Here is a 25043-nt window from a genome sequence, read left to right on the forward strand (position 1 = left end):
AAAATTTACGGGGAAGACGACATGTCTTAGTATCCGCACCGAGCTCGGAATAAAATGATAACAAATCTTATCTGCCTACGTAACGTAACATTTATATCCATAGGCTGAACTTAAGACAGTTGATTGAATTTTGACCGCAAATTGAATGTATATGTGCTACTCCTGCATTTTCGTTAGAACTTAGTTTCTTAGAAATAAAAATTCGGAGAATCAAATATAGTTACCCATGCAGTGCCTCAATATAGCTTTCATTTCTATGTCAGTTTTGAGAGGATTCGCGCTAAAGAATTCAAATATGATACACTTTAATATATATGATCTGATGCAAGCGTGTCAGGAAGGTGAGTCTACGGATAAAATACGCCTATAGCTTTGTACCAGCGAAGTGCAAGAGACGAATTTATACAAATTTTTCTCGTGATGTCAATTGTTATGAAACTAAAATGAAAGCATACAAAATTAGAGAGCGTAAAATTTTATTTTTTATTCGAAATGTATTTTCGTTGATGCGTACTTGTATGTCTGTGGGTATATATGGGACTCCATATGTAGGGTACATTTCAACGTACGAAACTTTTTTGTCGGGAGCTTACATGGACTTGCAATTTCATTTTTAATGCGAGAACGGGAAAGAATTGGAAGAAAACGGAGGATATGATCAGAAATTCAAATTTTATTTTACGATCGGTACATGTAAATTTAATGTAAAACACGCAAATATATAAATATCTAGATTTTGAAACGAGAGTGAAGTGGGACTCCAATCTTCTTTGTAAATGTGGGTTTGAAGTGGTCTTACTTGACTAAAAAATAAGCTAGATTAATAACAGCGGGGTTGGAGATAGAAGAAGAAGGTATTTGGGGATACCAGAATTTCAAAATTAAAGGATTTATGAAGCTCAGGCAATGCCAGGCTAATTACTAGCTTGTATATCATACAACTATCATACATATCCATTCCCAAATAAAAATTCGATGTCCACTGACTGGATTACAGCCAAGCAGTATTTAAATGTGAAAAACTATTTATGCAGGGAAAAATACTACTTGTTTCGTACTATTTGGAACAATGGGTGATTCAAAGTCATGAGTTATTTTATTTTGTTGTATTTGTGAATAAAAGACAAGGCCACATTCTGGCGATCTATGCTACGAATAAACTTTTTGAGCCGTGAGAACAAAATTTTTATGAACAAAAGCCACCATTATTTTTACCTCTGCTATGAGAAAGAATGTTTGCCTTGTCGATATTCAAGCAGTAAGAATATTTCGTGTTTGACGATTACATAATTGTTCTATATTTTATTGCTCATTTAGTTGATATCGAATCCAGAACCATCTGTGACGCTTACGATCAACTGTTCTCTTGTAATAAATTTGCTATAATAAATAATTTTGAGGGATAATTCTGTAAAATTCATACGTGAATTTCACTTTAGAATGAGCCAAATCACCACAAAGAGAATGTGAAATGCCAATAATGAAAGAATTCAGGCAATTAAATTTTTGCCTTTCGTCTCGGAATCCGCATACTGAAATCTTGCAAATTGTTAGTTGAAAAACGCCAAATAAACTCAAAACATCTTCAATGAAAGCGTTTCGGAAGCAAGTTCCATTATATCAGTTCATAGACTTCATAGAAGACTTCGTTTTCATTGTAAAACGATATTTTGAAATTACTTAGCGGTTTCTTTGCTACTAAATTCTTGGTGAACCGGAAACTTAGGCAGACTAATGATATGTGTACTTAGTTAAAAGAACATTACACTACGAAAAATTTTCTTCATTGCAGAGACGCAGAGAACGGCCAGACATTGTGAACTTGTGATTTAAGCTGACTAATGATATTACAAGAACTTAAAAGAGAATTTATAAGTTTAAAAAATTATAAAAGGACTTATAAGTTTAAAAACCAGTAAACAATGATAGGTTTCGTTACTTGCAGCGACGCATAGAACGGCTAAACATTGTGACCTTGTGATTTACGCTGACTAATTAAATGACAACTACTTAGTTAAAAACCATTTAATAACAATAAGTTTCGTTACTTGCAGAGATGCAGAGAGCGGCTAGACATTGTGAGCTCGTGATTTACGCAGACTAATGATATTATAAGTACTTAGTTTAAAACCAATAAATAACAATAGGTTCCGTTACTTGCAGAGATGCAGAGAGCGACTAGACACGCTGGCGATCAGCGTGATGAACCAGTGGCCGGGCGTGCGGCTGAGGGTAAAGGAGGGCTGGGAGGATGACGTCACGCTGCACAATCAGGACTCCCTGCACTTCGAGGGCAGAGCTGTGGACATCGCTACTTCAGACAGCGTGAGTAAAAATATACTCTCATATACTTAGCAAACGTAATTTACTAAGTATAATTAACTATTTACTAAGTATAATTAACTATTTACTAAGTATAATTAACTATTTACTAAGTATAATCAACTATTTACTAAGTATAATTTATTTACTAAGTATACTTAATACTTAATTTTAATATTTGAATTAGTTAGAATTGCCTTGGTTTTGAGCTTTTGTTTGTGGATAAATAAACACTTTTTTCTTGTTATTAGAGACTTGCATAAGATTACGAATCATATGCTACACCGCCAAGTTTCAGAAACGTGTTAGTGTGCGTCGCGAACTCTAAATATATATTCACCCGATTGATTGAGCTTCTCTGAAAAGACATAAAGTCTCTTTTCATGCACCCGCTGCAGTCTGATGATCCATAATGCAGTTCCCCCGGAAATTCCTCAAACATGTCTAACTCCCGGAAACCAAAAAGTCCCGGAAACCAAGCAAGCTCCATGATTACGAGCAAGTTCCCTCCATTGCCGCGCCTCCATCTTAGAGCTCCAGACGCGGTCACGTCTATCAGGTCACGAGGCTTAGGAGCAGCAGCTCACTCAGATAAATAAACGGGTTGTATTGTCCAAATAGCGACCTATTACTCTCACGTACATGTATCACGAATACACTCCTTCACCCGAAAAAATTAGGTTAGGATGACTTATACATGATAAAAAAATTACATCACTATATGAAAAAAGTCTCCCTTATTTCTTTGAGTGCGTCTCGCTGCAACACAAAATCTTAGAAGTCGTGACCGAAGAGCGCAATAGCGTCGTCTCCTAGAATTAGTGCTAATATCTTACGTTCGAATTTGAGTTCAGATGACGTTTGTTTGTCGTAAGTCCTGTGTTTATGATTGCTATGGAGGCGTTCTGTCTTGTTGTATGGAGCCGAAAAACTTTCGTGGGAAAGGTCGCTTGGATGCTCAAAGTATGAGAAATTTATTTTTGCGCGACGCAGAAAATATCCTTTTTTGGATTAACGCTCCACCTCACGGGCCACGAAATATATTTTGCCCCGTGCAAAAGATCCTGCTCGTTTTTGTCGAGTTGTGCGGTCTGAAAATAATAAAAATGTACGTACATTGGCCAAACCGAGATTATATCAGGTCTCCATATGTGAGAGCGCACATTTCATTAACTAAATTTTGATTTTTTGTTGCAAAAATCGGCTTTTAAGATTGAAAAACAATCAACAATCACAGAGAAGAAATTTTCAAGTGATTCAAAATATTATGGCTATTATCATCAAATGCAAGACCTGGAATTAATTAAAGAACTCAAGAATTGACAATGCCAATAAATACCCATTTTTAAAATTGATGAATGGAGCCTTGTTTCTTTCAGAACATATGTCTTTTTAAATAGTATACGCTCATATTTTTTCTCTGTATTTCAATTAAATCAAGGGCTGAATGGAAATCGAGAAGAGCGGCAGCGTTTTTCAATGGATGAAATATTTGATTGAGTTGTAATAACTTTACAAGTTTATGCGTTATATGGGCGAAATTTACGAAGTTACTTTCTTACTCAGAATCATCTTATATACAAGATGTTTTGTCTTAAATTTTGGTTACAGCTAGACCTCAGTTTCAAACTTATTTTATTAACTATCTCAATTAAATCACTTATTGTTTTAAGTAAGTTACTGTTAAAGTTAAAGTTACCGTTTTTCAACCAATATCAATTTCAATAAAATGTTTGATTTTATTTAAAATAAAGCGATGTCTTGTTTTTAGTTTTAACCAGTGATAGCTCATTGGGATTTGGATGCATGTATTGGAATAGCGTGCGTGTAGTTCCTTTTAATGCTTGTTCTTTATTTGGTATATCGTGTCATAATTTGTAATTTATTGCTTGGGATTTTTTGAGTTCTCGTGCACGGCCGTAGAATGATAAGAATTGAAAACACTACCCAAATACTTATTTATTTTCATATAAAAATTTGTCGGTCATGAATTAATTGTTCACATTGTACAATGTACAGGTTTAGAATACTGGTGGACCACATAGTGAACACAAATATATTGCCTTTGTAGTGCACATTTTCAGAAAAGACTAGATGTATTGAAATCGAAATTTCAACTTTATGAAATTATGCAATTTCATAAAGTTTGATTATTTTTTCATTAAATAAAATCAAAGATTATTTATTTGCCGTTTCAGTAATTAATGGGAATTAAGATCTAACGACTCAGTAAAACATATTATGTCATGTCTAGCGTAACTCAATTTTAAGGCACGCCCATATAATGTATTCGCTAAGAATTACAGACTAAAGCTTTTTTTTGTGTTTGCTAGAATTTGGCTAAAGTTCTTCCTATAGGTAAGCTTGATTTGAGACCTGAGGATACTTCGTATTGAAAATACGAGCAAGAAAATGATTAATGAGTCGAACAAAGTTCCTTGCTAGTGTTTGAACACCAGCAAAAAACTTTGTTCGGCTCATATAAAAAACCAGCAAGAAAATAATAAAGTTTATTCGCAACACTTTTCATTATGTATATTAATTTGTACATTTCGTGTCAGGATCGCTCCAAGTACGGGATGCTTGGGAGACTGGCCGTGGAGGCAGGCTTCGACTGGGTCTACTACGAGGCTCGCTCCCACGTACATTGTTCCTGTAAATCTGGTCAGTCTGCAATCTCCTTTTCTTTAATTTACAATTTATTTTCATATTATAATGTTATTTTGAATATTTCTGTATTACTGGGGGGATTCGACACACAAATTTTCGGCCATTTTATTTCGTGTCATACCTGTTAATGGGTATTTAAAATTTCGCTCTCACATCTACGTGCTCTGTCGCTGTGAATATGACCAGTCTTAACATGGTCAGTCTTTTCTTATCTATTGTATACTTTTTCATTTTGTATAATAATGACGTTTCACTATTCCTGTTTTACAGTAATTCAACTTAAAAAATTTTCTTCAGTTTTAATTCAAGCCACACTTGTTGATGGGTTGTAAAATATATTCAGTCTTTATTAGCAGAATGTCATGCTGCACTTTTATTGTTACTTGTTTACTTATAAATCAGGCTATAAATGAAATCAATTATCCCGAATTTAAAAAAATTACAGTTATATAAAATCTGAGCGAATTAATGTTTTATTCAAAGGTTCTCATATCATTAGTTCTACTAAACCATATTTCATTATAACTTCAGGAAGGTAAGCGCAAGTAAAGATTCGCCTTTATTGCTTTTTAATGCCACAAGACGTGCTAAATTGTATTTACAATTTCACTTATGTTAATTGTGCTCATATTCTTCTTGTGCACTCCGCGTCTTTATATTTTATGTTCTAGTGATATTCGATATTCAAAGAATTTTGTTAATCTTCAACTGTAAAATAATAGCAATAACTTATTTAAACTGTAAAACATTGACTACATTTTCGCCTTGTTTATAGCCAATCTTGTCTCTAACTTTACATACGTAGCCCTGACTCGAACATCACGGTAAATATTCTGGTGCTCAATTATTCCTGAAAATATGATTCTATTCGCATTACTATATTTACAATAATCCATATTTTTCGGTGAACATTGAGTTGATTTTTATCCATGGTTATGAACATGATTCTAGCAATGACTTAAATGAATCCGAGTCATTATATGCATGTGTCGTTACAATGACACATAATGACTTAGACCCATCAAACAGATGATTACTCCACAAATGTGATCAGTTTAGCAATAATTGAGAATGTCGTATGTCGTTGTATTTCAAGAGTATCATGTTCTCCTATATTTATAGTTTTAAAATTTCAATGCTTTAATTCCATGTGATCCGTTACTCAATGTTTATGTTGTAACCTCCAAATTCATAGCGAATTTTTTACTTATCTCTGCACAAAATTAGACAGTTGTTCGCATCATCATACAGCAGCGTAATCGAATGTTAATTCGTGTCATACCTGTTAAATTAAGGGTATTTGAAGTTTCGCTCTCACATATACGTGCTCTGTCCCTATGAATTTGGCCAGTCTTAACTTAACATGGGCAGTCTTTTCTTATGTAATGTACAATTTTCCATTTTGTATAATAATGGCGTTTCACTACTTCTGCTCACAGTGATGCTACTTAAAAATTTTCTTCAGTTTTTATTCAAGCCACACCGGTTGATGGGTTTTAAAATATATTCAGTCTTTGTTAGCAGAATGTCATGCTGCGCGTTTATTGTTACTTGTTTACTTATAAATCAGGCTATAAATGAAATCAATTATCCAGAATTTAAAAAAATTGCAGTTATATAAAATCTGAGCGAATTGATGTTTTATTCAAAGGTTCTCATATCATTAGTTCTACTAAACTATATTTCATTATAAGTTCAGGAAGGTCAGCGCAAGTGAAGATTCATCTTTATTGCTTTTTAATGACACAAGACGCATTAAATTGTCTTTACCATTTCACTTCTTGTGCTCATATTTTTCTTGTGCACACCGCGTCTTCATATTCTATGTTCTATTGATTTCAAAGGGGTTTGTTAATCTTCAACTTCAAAATAATAACATTAACTCCATCAAATTTTAAAATATTCATTACATTTTCGTCTTGTTTATCTTTAGCCAATATTGTCTCTAACTTTACATACGTAACCCTAACTCGTACATCATGGTAAATAATCTGGCACTTAGTCATTCCTGATATGATTCTATCCGCATTATTATATTTACAATAATCTTTTATTTCGGTGAATATTGAGTGGATGTTCATCCATAAGTTATGAACAACAATGACTTAGATGAGTCTAAGTCATTATATGCATGTATCGTTACAATCGAACCTCAATGATCATTTGAAAGTGTTTTCAATTCTTCATCAAGCGAATTCTACAATTCTAATTCGTAATTATTGATAGCCCCTTGCTTAATAAATTACATGAGCATAGTACTATACGATAACGTTTCTGTTTTATTGCTTGCTACAACGTTTTGTGATCTGATCGCAACCTTATGTACGTTTTCAAACAACAATGAGGATGACAGAAAGCCAATTCTTGCATCAAAACATATTAAGTTACTGCGATCAAATAATTCATTTATAAAGTATATACGAACAAATTATTCACTCATTGGAGCACAATTGATAAATTAAATTGTGTGTTATTTACAATTTTTAACAGCGTCCATTCACAGTATTAGAAGAAAATATCAGGGAATGGTTTGTACACGTTGCTATAGTGAGCTTCAAACGCCCGCGAGCGCGGCTGTTTTGACGGCCGCATTCCAGCAGCGTGTCCAGTTTGGCCGCGGCCCCCGCAACAGAATTCCAGGATCAAAAGTGCTGCTGGCCGCGGCCCCCGCAACACAATTCCAGGATCAAAAGTGCTGCTGCCGCGGCCCCCGCAAGACAATTCCAGGATCAAAAGTGCTGCTGGCCGCGGCTCCCGCAACACAATTCCAGGATCAAAAGTGCTGCTGGCTGCGGCCCCCGCAACACAATTCCAGGATCAAAAGTGCTGCTGGCCGTGGCCCCGCAACACAATTCCAGGATCAAAAGTGCTGCTGGCCGCGGCCCCCGCAACACAATTCCGGGATCAAAAGTGCTGCACAGTTTTCGTTGGACGCTGGATGACCAAATGAGACACTTTAATTCGCAAATTCAAAATGTTTATAAGGTTATCATCGGCAAAACAAGTTATATTTTTCGCAAGGAAGTTCGATCACAATTCCGATAAATTAAAAGAAAGAAACATTCAGCGGTAATTGCCAAAATTGACTCTCATATTCACAATAAATTTCAATAACGATTATTGAAATAAATTATCGAGTCTGGTGCTATATACAATCTTGTTCTTCGCTTGCGCTGAAATTATTTTGACTTCAACCTCAAAAGCTGTTGGAGTGGCGTTTGGGGGTATGAAAATGCCCGTGTGGTGGGGGGTGGAGAACAAGGTGGGTGACAGGGGTACAAGGAGGGGATGAGATGGAGGTGGGGATGTGGGGGTGCGAGCTGGGGTTCAGAAGCGAAAAGGTGAGGATTGGGGAGAGACGAACACTGTCACCAGCTGACGTTTCTGCCAGACCTACGATCACATCAAGCAGATGGTGAGGCAGATTTAGGTATGATAGTCATGAGGCATGCTGCTCATGAGGCATGCTGCTCATGAGGCATGCTTCTCATGAGGCATGCTGCTCATGAGGCATGCTGCTCATGAGGCATGCTGCTCATGACGCATGCTGCTCATGAGGCATGCTGCTCATGAGGCATGCTGCTCATGAGACATGCTGCTCATGAGGTATGCTACTCATGAGGCATGCTGCTCATGAGGCATGCTGCTCATGAGGCATACTGCTCATGAGGCATGCTGCTCAAGACCATATCAGTTTAATTTCAGCATACGCTTTCACACATCCTTCTTGCATTCACTGTATAACTGAAATTTTATTTCAACTTTGGCGAGAATATTAACAACTTTATGTTCATTCGATTGGGTATAAGCATAACAATATTGTAAATATTAAGTTTATATACCTTCTAGTTCAAAATGAGTTTCATTTTGGCAATGAAATTTTGAGAAAACTGGGAATACCTAGAATAATGACATTCTATTATATAAAAGGAAAAATCTGTAACTGTTCTAATGGCATTTGGAGTTGTATGATGCTAAAGATTTATTTGTGTATAGAAGAGCGCGCACAAGCGAACTGAGGTATTGTCTATTATATGCTTCGTTTCGTAAAGCAAAATGTGAAGTTTTCCAAAAAGTTCTTTGACATCTTTCCTTATTTTGTTTCAAGTGTATAAGAAGTGAGAGTTTAAATAACCCTGCAAGGTAATATTTTTACTTGCTATTGACGAATTTCCCATAATTGAGAAATGAGGAATTCGACTTCCATCGAATTTCTCTATATTTCTCGCGGTCATATGTTCAAATATTAGCGCTCTTCATGCCTTCCCGTAGCCGCGAAGGTCTGTGGATGGCTTGGCCTAAGAGAGCTTTCCATGAGACCCCCTAACCGATAGACCGTATACCCTCCAGACCCCTCCGCATCTCCTCCCGTCCAGCCACGACCAGTCTCGAGGCTGCAACCAAAATGGACGCATCACACCTAAAGCTCATTTTCTTTTTTCGAGAAATTCTCGCACTGAAATGGATGTCTTCGCATCAAACGCAGGAAATCTCAACCGCAGCAAATTTTCATTGATATACGGTTTCAATTTTTTATTAAGCAAACTCGAACATTTTTGTTAAGCAAAATATTTCGCATTTTACAATCATTTGGAGATTTTAATACTTATGCATTTTGGAAAAGTTGCTGGCATCAGATCGAATATTTTCTGATGAAATTTTCCCGAAGCTCCGCAATGAGTTTACGCAAAATTTTATTCATTTACTTTTTGAATTTTACACGCATTTCTTATTATAGTATAATTAAATCACTATAATTAAATAACTACTATAATTAAATAACGGGTATAATTAAATTACCATCTGAATTTCAATTCAATTGAAGTATTCTCCGTCTTATTGTGGCAATAGCGATTAAAGAATCGCTACTCGTCATAAAAATTAATTTATTTGATTGCATTGTAATCGCAAATAGCGAATTAGGTTCGATAAATAAACTAGTTATCGATGTTATTCAATCTCTGAGCTGTGCTTCCGAATGTAAAACATGCGATGTATTCTACACAAAACATCGCATCCAGCGGCGAACGTCGTCCGAGTGTGACGGAGGTATGCGAGGTTGGTAGCAGCGGCGTGGCATGGCGACCGCCCGAGCCGTTCAATTGCTGCCTAGCTGCGCCCGCCTGTGCCCCCAGGCAACTAATGTATGATCCTACAGCAATCTCCTTACTCGTCGTGTGGCGGGACTGCGACAACAATTTTGTGGCGTTATGCCGTCCACGAACTTGCACTTTTGGTGCCGTGGCCATTCTTTGTTTTGTGGCGTGATGCCGTCCACGAACTTGCACTTTTGGTGTCGTGGCCATTCTGTGTTTAGTGGCGTTATGCCGTCCATGAACTTGCACTTTTGGCGTCGTGGNAATGATCATCAACATATTTTCTTCGAATTGACCGTGAAATGAAATTAGTGTTTTTATTACCAAAAATAGCAGAAAGGAGGAATGATCATCAACATATTTTCTTCGAATTGACCGTGAAATGAAATTAGTGTTTTTATTACCAAAAATAGCAGAAAGGAGGAGTAGTATCCACGGTGAACCATTTTCTATCTCCGATTAAATGAATAATGGTTTACACAATCTCGCCATCTATGTTCATTATTTTAACGACAATTAATCGATCTTAAATAAGCGTTTTTAAAGAATACTTCAGGACAGGGCTGCTCGAGTGCAAAACTCATCTCTTGTAGTATTTTGACGCATTCGTATTTCTATAGAGGTAGTAACGAATAGAAAATATTAGCGATGGTCACTCTAAACCTGGAACAGTCTGCAGGCTTCCGTAACTTCGGCTCCTTCGTTGCAGGTGTTTCGTCGACGCCTAAAGACGGAACTATTTCGTAGAGCCTATGAATCAAGTGCTTAGACATTTTATCTGACCCCATCCTTTCTTGTGTCAATTTATTTTTCGCTTGCTATTAATTTTATGAGTGACGTGCTCTCGAAGTTCGTTTCAACCAGACGCCACGATAAATGCTTTGTAGAATAATAATAATAATAACTACGTTATCTACTTATTTCTAGATGGAAGCCACACAAATGAAAAATGCATGTAGCTACGCCATTGATCAAAATGATTCTCTTAATCACAGTTTTATTTTATTTACAGAGTCTCCGGCGCTGAGCAGACTAGGAGGCTGTTTCCCTGGGAGCAGCCTGGTACTAACACCTCAAGGGGCGCGACCGGTGTCCACAATACGTCCCGGGGATATGGTTCGTGTTAGAAATCCGTCGGGATCTCCAATTTTCAGCCCGGTACTCATGATGATTCACTCGAACGAAAAATCGAGAGCCAATTTCTTGAGAATACACACCAAGTCGGGGAGAAAACTGAACATTACACCATCTCATCTGCTTATGATAGTAGACAGGCAAGATAACCCAGAGCACAAGACGCTGAACGAAACGAGGTCACTCTTAAAATCAATTTTCGCTGGACAAATCAGAATGGGAGACCAGCTCGTCATTCTTAAAGACGCCGAATCATTTGAATTAGACGAAATTGTTGGATTAACGAGCGCTGAACTCGATGGAGTCTTCGCACCTTTAACGAACGAAGGAAATATAATTGTAGACGACGCTCTGGTTTCCTGCTATGCCAATATTGACTCGCAGGCACTAGCACACTGGTCTTTTCTGCCCGTACGAGTTTATTACAGAATCAAAACTATTTTGATGAGTGCCTTTGAGGCTCTCGGACTTTTCACTATTGACTCCAACCTGCAAACTATGTCAGGTATAAATAAAAATAATAAAAGCACAGAACATGGTTCGGTTATGCAGTTAAAAATCTCCGACGGTCGTGCGACAAATCAAGTTATTCTTTCTCCAAACGTTCACTCAAGCAAAGGCCGCTTTGAGAGCGGGTCGCATTTTGAAGAGAATATTGAAAATAAAACTCAATCTAAACTGGCTGAAACGTACAGACTGGAATTGAATGGACATCTTACAAGAAAAGAAGGTGAATTCAGTCAGGACCAAGTAAGGCGGAGAGAGGTGATGTCAAATCCAGACGTTGCGGACTCCAGCATCCACTGGTACGCGCGATGTCTGTACGCGGTAGCCAGGCTGGTGCTTCCTAAAGATTGGATCGTCTCTTGATGTGTCAACCAAACCAGTCTATGTATTTCCTCAAAGCGTAGAGAGAAATGAAAAAATCTTTTCGATTGTCAATAATTAAAAATATATGGATCTGGAACATATTTGGTTATGAACGTCAGGCATATAAGAATCGAGTCAAAGTATTTGTTAAAAATTTAAATGGGATTTAAAATCTAAGCTGTTTGCTGTATTCCATCTATCTTTTTCTCAACAGTAGGAAGGTAGTGGAACCCAAGAAAAATCGCGAGTGACAAATTCAAGACGGCCAACATCTGAGTGGTACCGAATACCGATACCACCCGATTGATTTTATTATAGGTAGTGTAAATAAGTTGTGTCTGCTGAGTGTATATATTGTTATCTTTTAATGCATACTAAATTCCAATGTTTAATACTGAACAGCGTTATCGCTATAAACTAGAAAATACACTACGTATGTAGGAAATGTACGCGTATTCTTTGCAGCGTATTTTTTTGTATATTTGTAAAGCTTTATTGTGTCTCCCATTTATCTTTAATCATTATCTAGGATAAAGAAAAAATGATTTATAACGATTACGTTTTATGAAGAACCAATATTGCGCCAGCCTTTTAGTCTAACTGCAGGACACGTTTAAGTTCTATTGAATATGACCTCCAAGCCACATGTTCGTCATAATCCACTAACAAGGTAATTTATTCATATAGAAGGTGAAGTTCAAGATGAACTCTAAAACTCTTACGTTTGCTTTTATTTCTTGAACAATCATGCGGAGATTAATAATAGCATGCTTATGACATAATAAGACTATTTAATTGATGTTCGTCATTTTTTATATTATTCGGTGTTTCAGTGTGGATTCCAGATATTTTGGTCCAAGAGGCTCTCGTTAGTTAGGTCTTGATGTTGTGTGAATTTTCACTGGGATATTTTCAATTCGATCCTAAGCAATTTTCAACCAAAAACTAAACCAGAATATAATTTACCACGGATATAGGAAAATTTTTCAGTGTGTTGGCTTTGTACAAATTGGGAAGTAGTAAATGTAATATAACATGTTTGAACCGTAAAAGTAGAGCCTCTACGGAGTGAAACCATGTCTACCAGTAATACCGAGTCATGTCGTTCACGGAAACTATTTCTGATTTAAATTTATTTTTGAATATGCGGCAAAACATAGCGCATTATTTCGTTCACTATCATAGTATTGTTCGAACACCTGTGCTCAGATCTTAATGTGAAGATCTCGAGAAATAAAACAATCGTTTCTTATTGACGAAGAGACAAAATTTTTTATATTGTTGATGGGCTCAATTGCTTGGAATTCTGTATTGTTTTTTAATGGCGAATAAATAATTGCCTTAGTGATTTATTTTATCTCCACGAGAATTGAATAATAAGTAGCAGGGACTGAGAAGGCTTCATTTGACATTATTTTTCTCTGAAAATCTTGCGGTCGCAGTAGAAGATGTTTGGGAAAATCATAAAATGAATTTAGACGCACCGACTCTTACCCTTCTTCTGTAAGCAATGTTACTCGTCACATGTAGAAGTGCGTGGAATATGTGTTAGAGAAGTTATTGTAATAATATATTCACGATTATTAATATTTCATATTTCTGCTTCGAAAACGAGAACACAGAACGACTAACCGCCAAATTCTATACGAAAATGTACTGCTTGTAAAATAAATGTATAACAACCGGCATTTTTAATCCCTCGATTGATTAGATAAATTTACATGGATGAAAAACCGTTGGAAAATTCCAAACAAATCATTTAAACTAAAATGAACAGCAGGATCAACAAATTTTCTATTCAGCACATTGGTCTATGACTCTAGAAGAAAAATCTGCAGTTGATTTATTCGTAATGGGAAAATGAATCAATAATAAGCTCGAGATTATGTGTATGACATGAATTCATACAAGAAACGCTGTAACCCAGATTAGAAATTCCCTTTAAAATCTGCAAAATTAATTTGCGAGAAAAATAATGATTGTGAAACGATGCGCCAGCTACAAGATTGTCCATGATGGTCAATACCCATAGTGGGAAAAATTACACAATCTGGACAAGTTTATACAAGTTCAACAAGTTGTACAACATTGCACATATAATGCAAGTATGGCGGGAAAAAAGGCATCAACCAGCGCCATTATAATATCAAGATGACACGATTATTTACTAATAAGGGATTTACCAACAAACTAAATTTCGAAGATATTTTGGTAATACCTACGCAAGGGAGGTCGATCAGAGAATTCGGAATTTAAATATTATTCACCGAACGCAAGGCACGTTAGGAAATTAAGCCACGAGAATATGATGGTGAATAAACAGGTGAATAGATTCGACATTTTGAGATGGTGCAGACTTGGCACAAAATAGCGTCATTTATTATGAAGTTAATTACTGATCAGTTCATATTAGTGAAATTGTTTTAAATTAGCATTTTGGTGAATTCAGAAGCAATGTACAAGCATGATGAGATAATCAGAGATATCCTCCTTGAAACAACAATACCACATGAGTATTAGGGGGCCTCATTGCGGCCATTACACAGCCTTTAATAACTTGCTCACATCACCACGAATACGAGACATGAGCTATTGACAGTAAAATAAATTACATAAAGTGATTAAGCGCATCGCACTCAACGTGCCACAGTATGAAGCGTTGCATTGGCTTAGCTCGTTTCGGTGTGCAAATATAACGTTTTCCATAAGAAAGTCAACTCAATCTTCCACTTTCGTTACATTTCAGTAACATTTCGAGCCTCTTGAAATTAGCAAAGCAATCTTTGATTATCGGTGACATTTTTTACTCAGTTGTTAACATAATTTCATTAACGATTTGTAATAAAATTTTTGGGTTTCTTAGCATTGGTAAAGTAAACATTAGATTGACGGGCATGTTTTTTGTCCATCAGTTGTAAACATAATTCTTTAATATAAGCGAACACAAGTTCGTCTTGCTTAAAGGTTTCAAAAAAGAAATTATATATAATTCTCCAAACTACTGCCTGCAGTAAACCATTTTCCAATAAAATATAGTCATTGCCTATACCGATTTTAAGAGCTTCACTTCTGGCCGCGTTTCCTGATAAGATTTTCTATGAAGAATTCCCCGGCACGATACGAAGACCGAACCAAGGGTCCGCTGGCGGTGTAGGCAAAGCCCAGGCTGTCGCCCACCTCCTTCCAGTGCAAGAACTTGTCAGGCGTGACGTATTCCTTGACTTTGAGGTGCATCTTTGTGGGCTGCATGTACTGGCCGAGCGTCAGGCAGTCGACGCCAACATTCCGTAGGTCTGGAAAGGCATCCAACCCAAGCCTTGCTTTCTAAGCCAATAGGGAAGTGCCTTACAGTTCCCGGTCATTAGTAAGCGTGACAAGAGGACCATCCGAACTTTTGAGAAGACGCGACTGGTAATTTGAAAATCATAAGCTAGTTCGTCACAATCAACATATTGATAAAATGTTTCAATATTGGTTCGAGTGCGAGAGGTTTACGCCCAAAAATCCTGATTTTGCCAACGCATCGAAGACAATCGTGGTTTATATTGACTAAAATGAGCATAACGATGTCTCCATATACGAAGCAAATAACATATCCACGACCAAAAAACAGCTTATATAGCTGGTTTTCCCCACAATTTCATTCTCGTAGGCAGATCCATCAACCTTAATTAATTTATTTTAAATTTAACAGTTATTTACTTATCTCAAACCTAACTTATTTTAAAGCTTTTGAACATGGAACCGATTTGAATCTTTTTTCTTAAAACTGGCTTGCTTTCTTACATTCATTTCTTGAAATAGCGCAGTATTTTCGAATTCACACGACTTGAAATATCCTAAGTTCTTGACTAATCTCTATGACATAGCTAAATGAATTACTATGTCAATGCTGCTCAATTCATGTGGTAACTACGGGAAGATGTTTTCATTAGTTTAACAGCAAAATTCTTTGTCGCTACACAAATTCATTAGTGAAAATTTTCTCGAATAATCGACATATCTGATTAAAAATAAAACACAGAACAAAACCATCTTGCTATCAAAGAAAAGGAAAATTACCAGGTTGAGTGATTGAGTGTACACAGAATTTTTTTCAAGATATTTGAATAAAAGCATAAAATAAAATAAAAACCCTACCTTTCATGGTCTGCAGCACCTCGTCGTCTTGTTCCCCGAAGCCTAGCATGATGGAGGTCTTCGTGATGAGGTCAGGCTTGTACCTCTTGGCCTCCTCCAGCACCGCCAAGGATTGTCTGCATAACATTTTGTATTAATTACTATCTAATTCTCCTCACTAACAGCCATAATATAAGATTAATAATGAATTATAAATGAGTTACATACTCGAGAAATTTATATCCTAGTTTCTTGGATGAGGGGAAGTATCAGAGGAGTCACAAACCGGCGCGGGGTACGCGACAAGCTGGTAGGATATATGGTTGCTATTTGATGCCAACGCACTATGCAGAGCATCAACTCAACAATAGTTACTATGTAGATTGTAGAGCACCAACTCAACAATAGTTAATATATTTCCGTTCATTAATTCCTGGCACAAAGGCAGCTGAATGGTTAATAGCTTACCTATATTTGGCTCTTGGGTCCCGCACGAGCCACGTAAGATCCTCGACACATTCTATGTTGTGAGCGAAGACATCGAGGCCTGAGTCGACGATTACGTGAATGCACTTCTCACGCCCAGAGAAGTCTGGTACTAAACACTCCACGAGAATCTCCGGCTTACTGAGAAATATTTGAAATAATTAGTCATGAAGCTTGCCCAAGTATATGCGAAGACGCCGAAACATTTAAATTGATATAAATACAATGTATTTTGAAAGTAAACATTCAATTTGATACATTTAATTTCACGGTAATATAAGGCGTCGTGTCGAGACACAAGGGGTAGATGCATTTTTGAAAATGTATTGTTGTAAGATAATCACTGAAGATAAACAACTTATTATTATTTTATTTAAGATATGTTGTGCTGCGGTTCTGAATGGTACCTATTCGTTGGTGCCTAACCTGACGGAGATTTGCAAGTGTAGTGATTTTAATAACGATTTGCTTATATCCAAAATTAAATATTTTACCTGGAACATTGATGAAGGGAATGAAACTTATAAATAACTGTCAGAAAAAATGAAAAATACCATGTTTGAATAAAATTAAAGCATTGACTGCAAACCTTTTTTTCAATTCAACGACAGTGGATGCAAAATGTGCCGCTCCTCCATCCTCCAAGTCTGGAACATACCCAAAAAGAAACAATTACACCAAATACAAATATTAAATTGTTTAAATAGATTATAAAAGTTCAAAGAGCACCTAAATGAAAAATGTAAATATTAATGCTATTTTCAATAATCGACAACTAGATTTCATAATCATAAACTAAATTCAATAATCAACAACTAAGTTTCATGGGTCATTTCATTAGAAACATCTTGCAAAGGTAATTTTCGGTAGGCTAAGGTAATCAGGTTATAATAATTACAAAAAATTGCCTAAAAACATTTTGATGAAGGCAAGGCGTCTAACCATCCCTGTCGACGGAGGTGAGCACCACATACGACAGCCCCCACTTGGTGATGGCAGCGGCGGTGTTGACAGGCTCGTGGGGGTCTAGGGGCGGCGGCGCTCTGGACGTCTTCACGGAGCAGAAGCGGCAGCCACGTGTACACTCAGACCCCATCAGCTGCACGGAACGACGGGTAAATTGTCGAATGTGTATCTCGAGAGCATACCATGATGACTGCATACGGAGCATACTATATAATCTTGCTTTGATATTAATCATGATTAAAATCACAGAATTTACTGGACTGTATGATCTGTAATGGATCTCGAGAGCCTATCATGATGATTACCTACCACACCTCATATTATCAGTATGCTTATATTGCAACTTTGCTAGTTCACAAGGAATTTAAAAGCAAAGAAAACGCCAAGCAAATTCACCATACCAGTATCGATATTGAAAACGTTTCAGAGTCCAGCTCCACCATAAATTTGACAATCTAAAAATCGATGCAATCATATTATAATTCAAAATTCTATAATTATAGAATTCTATAGAATTATAATTCTATAAAAGTTATATATGTAATTCTACCACACCTTCTTTTAACGACGTTTTTCTTGCCAAAAATAACATAATTTATTGCAGAGTAAGATTTGCAATGGATCTGGAGAGCATACCATGATGGTGGCCGTGGCAACTCCATGCTTGTTATCCCCCCAGCACTCCCCTATGTTGGGGCAGCGCGCTTCTTCACAAACAGTGCTGAGTTTCAAGCCCCGTAGGTCATCTTTCAGCTACAAAAAAGGATTCAGATGTAATGTACCGTAAATTAAAAGATTGATGTCTTTAGGAGCCCTGCTGTTAAAACCAGCTGCATAAGTACACATACCGGGCAATTTATTGTCTGTATTTGGTGGCTTTGGTTTGAAATGCCATTATTGGCTTACTTATGATTTTATGAACTCATAAATATGTTTGATGGCATGGCCCCAGAACATTGGCTTCATATCAAAAAGCACAAGTAACATACAAACTGTTCCATGAATGTTTATCACAAAACTAAGGATTAACTAAAATAATTAAGATAAGTTAGAGCAACAAACTTTGTGATAGCTCTGCCCAATAGGGATCTCCCTCTTTAGCCATGGTGGCAGCCTGAGCCTGGCTCTGTCTCCTACTTCTCTCTTGAGTTTTCCTTCATAATCTGACCAGGTTGACTGTCCAGAAACCTGAAATAAAGGTAATAAATTAAAGTTTGCAGGCAAAACAAAAAAGTGATAATGGTTTAAACAATTGTAAAACATTTCTCCATTTTATCCAATATCAAGCATTTTACCAGTTTAATTATGATGCATTCATATAGTATTTATGGAATATAGATTAGCAAAATTTGGCAATTGTAAAAAATAAGTATACAATGTACAATAATTTAAATCAATACCAATTTATTTTGTAACCTTTTATAATGTGTTAGATTAATCCTGTCTCTTATACACATCTTCTACAATGTAGCAGTGAGCTGCGGAGTTAAAATTAATAAAGGAGAGGGGACTCAAATAATTATTTTCTTACCAATATAATGAACCAAAAGCTTGTTTGAATTCGCTTTTCAANCTGTCAAATTTGACACATTTTTTGATGATCTCACCAGGTGGCATGCATTGTCTCTCTTTGGATCTCAATATTTTCCCACTAGATGGCCAAGACCTTGTGTTTTGGCAGTATTTTGACACGCAAATATATGACGTCACCATTTCAACCATCAACAAACGCATGGAACTAAAACAAAGCTTAATATAAAGGAAAAGCTGAAGAGGTGACGGAATTACCCACAATGTCAGAATATACCGCGTTTACCCTAGTAAAAATGTTCAAAGTTTACGCCACTATTTTTAGTTTTGCAATATTTTGATTAGTTTAGCTGCTACAACATTTCTATGTAATGTGGGATACGCGTCCCTATTTACCCTGCCCATCCCTTTTTACCCTATTTGACGGTAGATATTTATTTAATAAGGATTTTTCTTTCACCCATGGGCCATGACCCATGGGCCATGATGGCCATGAGTGATTTATATCTAATTTTAAGGATATAAATAAGGTACAGTAATATCGTAATCAGAGTGTAATGAGTGTGTATTCAGTATTAGCAATTTGTATGGACTATGGAGACAGGAGACTTGGACAGTTGGACTTAGAGAGTTGGTTAAAAAACAAGGAAAAGTCCCCAACAGGCCCAGGAAATTACAAGTCATTGGATTATTTGGATAGATACCTTTTGCAAGTAGATGGTAGATAGCAATTCTGTATACTTTACATTTGATAACAAAGTATTTGATCTTAAGCTATTAAATGCCATGCTTTTACAATTAAATTAATAGATTTACTAGTTTCAGTAGTTTGAACTTCACTTTGGTCTTTGTTCAACACTTCAACTGCTTCCGCAGTTAATAGTTATCCAGTTCGAGTTCATGAAAATAACAATTAAGTTATTCAGTAATCACGTCAGAATAGTCAGTCAATGGAAGATTAATCCAACATAGCAAATATTTGAATTAAGCAACCAAGCGAGTTAATGACGGCATACGGCTCCTCAAGGTTGAGCCCCAATCCCAATGTTTACGTAACCGCTGACCAAGTCAGATTTTCAGCTACCAAGTGATATCCGAAACAACGGAAATGCTGGTTTCTTTCCAACAATTAGTATTTTGAATTGTAGAACATTGGTTTAGTTCAGCAGAAGTTATTCTTCAATGCAGGTTTCTTTAAAGAGCATGGAGTATTCTAAATAAGAATTTTCTTACTGTGATATGTTTCTTACAGAATTCATTTATTTATTTTGTAGGTCTTCTTTTCTCTATTCGGCAAATTAGTCTTTTGATAGGAGTTGAAAACTCAAATATCAGGTTTACGAGGGAGAATTTATTATAATTTATGACGTTTCAAATACATTACTACATTCATTATCAAGTGGAGGTGAAGTTATGCAAAACTCGAATTTGAAATTTTGAGATGACGTTAGCACAAACATGGGGCATTATGGAAACAGTTTGAAAAGCAAAGCTTGAATTGCGAGAACAGTTTCAACGACCTTACAAGTCCGGTAGTTTGTAAATTTATAGCTAGAGACTCGTCCATGATGGTGAGAGCCTCAGCCATGGTTGAACTATATGACCTCAGCTAATGCCAGTCTTGTGGCGTCAGGGCATCTCATGACGGCGCTGGTATAGGTCTCCAACGTCGCGAGAGTAAGAGTCTCACTATGAGCCTCTCGTGTAGTTCTTCGGTCCTGCGGTCTGGTGATGGCATGCTAGGCGGCGGCTCAAAGTTGTGCTGGTCAAATCGATGTAATTTATATTCTGGAAAAGTCTACAACCTTCTTTGAGGCATGAATATTGTAAGTAACATTGGTTTTTGTACGGGTCCCGTTTTTATTGCGTAAATTATATTTAATAATTAAATTCTCTTTTTTATACTAAATCAGGAGTTTGATTCACTCTGCTGCGACTGTGCTTCTGATGTCATTCAGCACAATTGATTTTAGGGCTCTTTCGTCTGTTTCATAACCTTCAGTCATCTAATTTTGGCAATGAATTGCTGTGATAATTCAGCTGGATGTTGGTTAATTGTCCGTTTGGATTTGACATGTTCGACCATTAGAAATTTCGGTGTCGATAATTTTATTCTCATAACCGTTGTTAACTAGAATTAGCTTGCAAATCTGGAGTTCAGTCCTTAAGTCACTAGCAGATAAACAGGTTTTAAATTCTCTATGTATTAGGGTGCGTACATATAATATAGTAATAGTTTTGTAACGCTGTAGACATTCGCTTACTTCGTTCAGTATTTTTCAGACGTTTGTAGGTTCACGGTAACCTTTACTGACGATCAAAATATCCTATACTTGCACGAGTATATCGGAGAAAGGCAAAGACTGAAATAATACGCCGAATAGAGAAAAACAATAAGAAAGTTGTCGATAAGAAATACTCGTTGGTCTTGAATGAAACCTGAATCGCAAAAGTAAACGATAAGTAGGGCAAGTATGGAATATTCTTTGTAATAGCTTATTTATCGAGTAGTAACTAAATTGTATTGAATATTAATATATTAAATTATATTGAATATTATTAAGTAGTATTGGAGTTGAAGAATATCCCGCGCTTGACTATTCGTCGTTTCTTGTAGTCTTCATGACTTGTCTTGCAGATCTCAGTATAACTGTCCTTTCCACCAAATCTATCAAAAACTAACGTTGAAGCTAAGCAGCTGACGATCATCCACATGTTTGAGAGGTAGTTCTAGTCGAATCATATACCTCTGCATTGCATTATCTAGTTAAAAATTTTTTTAAATGCTGGACAAGATAATCGAACGTTGTACAACAGATAACGAACTAATATTAGTAATAAGGTATTTAAAAAATTCAAATTTTCCACGATTCCCCTCATCCGTATTATTTTTATGCAATTCATTTTAGAGAGCAGAGTATCATGAGTCCATCCGTTCAAAAAATTTTTAATTTATCCAGCGAAAGTTATTACGTGCAATTGAAATAATCATTGAAATAGTCATCAAGCTCAACAACTTATTTTAGTGGCTGCAGACTATTGTGAATACTTTAAATTGTTTTCTTAGTAAATTATTTCAGTTAGTGGTCGATAAAATTTTTGGCAGGGTCAACAATACTCAGCTTCAGTTTGCTTCAACAACTTATTTCAGTAATTGCGCAAAAAAATTTAATCGTTATCAATTAGCCAGCCCAGAATCATTTTATTTACTACTCGATAAAATTTACAACCGTGCAAACAATAGTTTTATTGACTAAAAGCTTCTTAATAGTTTTGATTTTGTCATTTTAAATTATTTGTAATTGACCCAATTTGGTATACATGATTAAAATGGAATGCTGTATTTAAACATTTGTAGACTTCCAAATCAAGTTTCGAATCGTTATGAAAATCACCGTCAAAGAACTAACCCATGGAAATAATTCATCTCAATGAATCATTCCTCCTCAATCGTCCAAAAGTATTCGAGGTCGGCTCCAGCTAGTCGCACTACGAATTTGCCACATAGCAGCCCTGCATTTACCGTATTCAGTTAACAAGCTTCAGCCACTTTGCGGTTGTGCGACGTCTGTCGATCCTCGGTGACCACAGGCACTTCAGTACACGCGGCACCCGCCTCGCGTCAGGACGTCCATTGAAGAGCAGTAAGTGTTTTTCATTAACAATAGAAGAATAATGTTATCGCACAGTTAAAGATGCGCTATTTGAATGAAATTATCGTGAATCCATGAATATACTTAGAATGCCTGACAGTGTCAAAACTCATTACATGGGAGAAAAACAACTCCCAATTCCATGTAGGACCACCAGTGAAAAAATTATGTGTAACATGATATTGAAAGTGAAGAAGCCCAAGAAACATAAATCCCGAATTATCAAATCGTTGTCATGGATTAGTTTTTTATTAATAATTACTTCAATACGAACCTGTGCGAGTGCCGTTAAAATTCAATTATTAATGTCACGGGAAGCAAGTGCTCAATCCAGAAAGGAATTAAAATGGAATGAAACTTCTGATTTAAGGTTCATGCCACAGAAGCCTGGAATTGAATCCTTCAATTTTGGAGAATTTAACACCACGGCGTCGTCGGGAGAAGGACCAACTCCTTCGTCGTCACCGCCCAGAGGAAGCTGGCCTCATCTGTCGCTGAGAGGTTAGAGGAAAAAGCAGATGAATCGTTAAAGGGTTTAAAAATTTGTTGTTTCTATTTAGAATGTATTATTTCGATTTGAATAATTAATAACACCTATTGTTACTGTTTTCTTACATGGAGAACGAAGTTGACTTTCGGGCGCCAAGATGAACAACGAAATTAAAGACAATACAGTTGAATACCTATGTATTGATTGGAGTTGAAATTATTAAAACCATTCATAGTCATAGATTAATTGTTTGACGATTTGTTCATTTCCAAACATATGAAGACACTTCGATCCTATTTCAATACTACTCTTATAAAATTACCAAATTTCCTACAATCATATTATAATTCAAAATTCTATAATTATAGAATTCTATAGAATTATAATTCTATAAAAGTTATATATGTAATTCTACCACACCTTCTTTTAACGACGTTTTTCTTGCCAAAAATAACATAATTTATTGCAGAGTAAGATTTGCAATGGATCTGGAGAGCATACCATGATGGTGGCCGTGGCAACTCCATGCTTGTTATCCCCCCAGCACTCCCCTATGTTGGGGCAGCGCGCTTCTTCACAAACAGTGCTGAGTTTCAAGCCCCGTAGGTCATCTTTCAGCTACAAAAAAGGATTCAGATGTAATGTACCGTAAATTAAAAGATTGATGTCTTTAGGAGCCCTGCTGTTAAAACCAGCTGCATAAGTACACATACCGGGCAATTTATTGTCTGTATTTGGTGGCTTTGGTTTGAAATGCCATTATTGGCTTACTTATGATTTTATGAACTCATAAATATGTTTGATGGCATGGCCCCAGAACATTGGCTTCATATCAAAAAGCACAAGTAACATACAAACTGTTCCATGAATGTTTATCACAAAACTAAGGATTAACTAAAATAATTAAGATAAGTTAGAGCAACAAACTTTGTGATAGCTCTGCCCAATAGGGATCTCCCTCTTTAGCCATGGTGGCAGCCTGAGCCTGGCTCTGTCTCCTACTTCTCTCTTGAGTTTTCCTTCATAATCTGACCAGGTTGACTGTCCAGAAACCTGAAATAAAGGTAATAAATTAAAGTTTGCAGGCAAAACAAAAAAGTGATAATGGTTTAAACAATTGTAAAACATTTCTCCATTTTATCCAATATCAAGCATTTTACCAGTTTAATTATGATGCATTCATATAGTATTTATGGAATATAGATTAGCAAAATTTGGCAATTGTAAAAAATAAGTATACAATGTACAATAATTTAAATCAATACCAATTTATTTTGTAACCTTTTATAATGTGTTAGATTAATCATTTGCATTGCAGTTGCTACTCACCTCACCAGTAACAAAATCTTCCAGAGAAGGACCTTCTGGCAAAGGCTTGGCCTTGGCCAATTGTTTGTCTTTTGGAAGAAATTTGCCAGAAGAAAAACTCAGGCAGCAATTCTGTAACAAAACAATATAATATAAATGTTTGAATGACAGAACAAGAGAAATTTAGAAGATTGGCACAAAAATCAACTCCTCTCTTAACTGTATTACCTACCAGGCTTGATAGTTGCAACAAGCACTGTCATCAGATTTCTCATTGAAATCATCTAAAATCTTTAATATGGTCAGATGGACTAAAATTAATTCTGTCCAGAACAAGCAAATTGATAAATATGTTTATACCATTTTTCTGCCATGATTCATCTCCAAAATTATTTTCAT

At 36.2% G+C, this 25043-nt stretch overlaps 2 protein-coding genes across 2 annotated transcripts in view; one reads left to right on the forward strand and one right to left on the reverse strand.

The window, feature by feature from the left end:
* Window positions 1-13776, forward strand: part of LOC108668134 (desert hedgehog protein A-like) — a 37569-nt gene extending 23793 nt beyond the window's left edge. The window contains exons 2-4 of the mRNA XM_018155290.2: window positions 2164-2325; window positions 4884-4986; window positions 11101-13776. Coding sequence (XP_018010779.1) covers window positions 2164-2325; window positions 4884-4986; window positions 11101-12092 — 1257 coding nt within the window. The 3' untranslated portion in view covers window positions 12093-13776. The remainder of the gene's footprint in view (window positions 1-2163; window positions 2326-4883; window positions 4987-11100) is intronic.
* On the reverse strand, window positions 12638-24782 carry LOC108668133 (lipoyl synthase, mitochondrial-like; the record flags this gene model as incomplete). The annotated part of the gene is made up of 8 exons (XM_018155289.2): window positions 12638-15385; window positions 16233-16348; window positions 16680-16838; window positions 17287-17344; window positions 17640-17796; window positions 23838-23954; window positions 24264-24389; window positions 24666-24782. Coding segments are annotated over 8 exons (1080 nt in total), but the record flags the coding sequence as incomplete, so codon positions are not given.
* Between the last annotated feature and the right edge of the window lie 261 nt (window positions 24783-25043).

The sequence above is a fragment of the Hyalella azteca genome, unplaced genomic scaffold (assembly GCF_000764305.2).
Source record: "Hyalella azteca isolate HAZT.00-mixed unplaced genomic scaffold, Hazt_2.0.2 contig5732, whole genome shotgun sequence".
In the NCBI taxonomy this organism is placed as follows: domain Eukaryota; kingdom Metazoa; phylum Arthropoda; class Malacostraca; order Amphipoda; family Hyalellidae; genus Hyalella; species Hyalella azteca.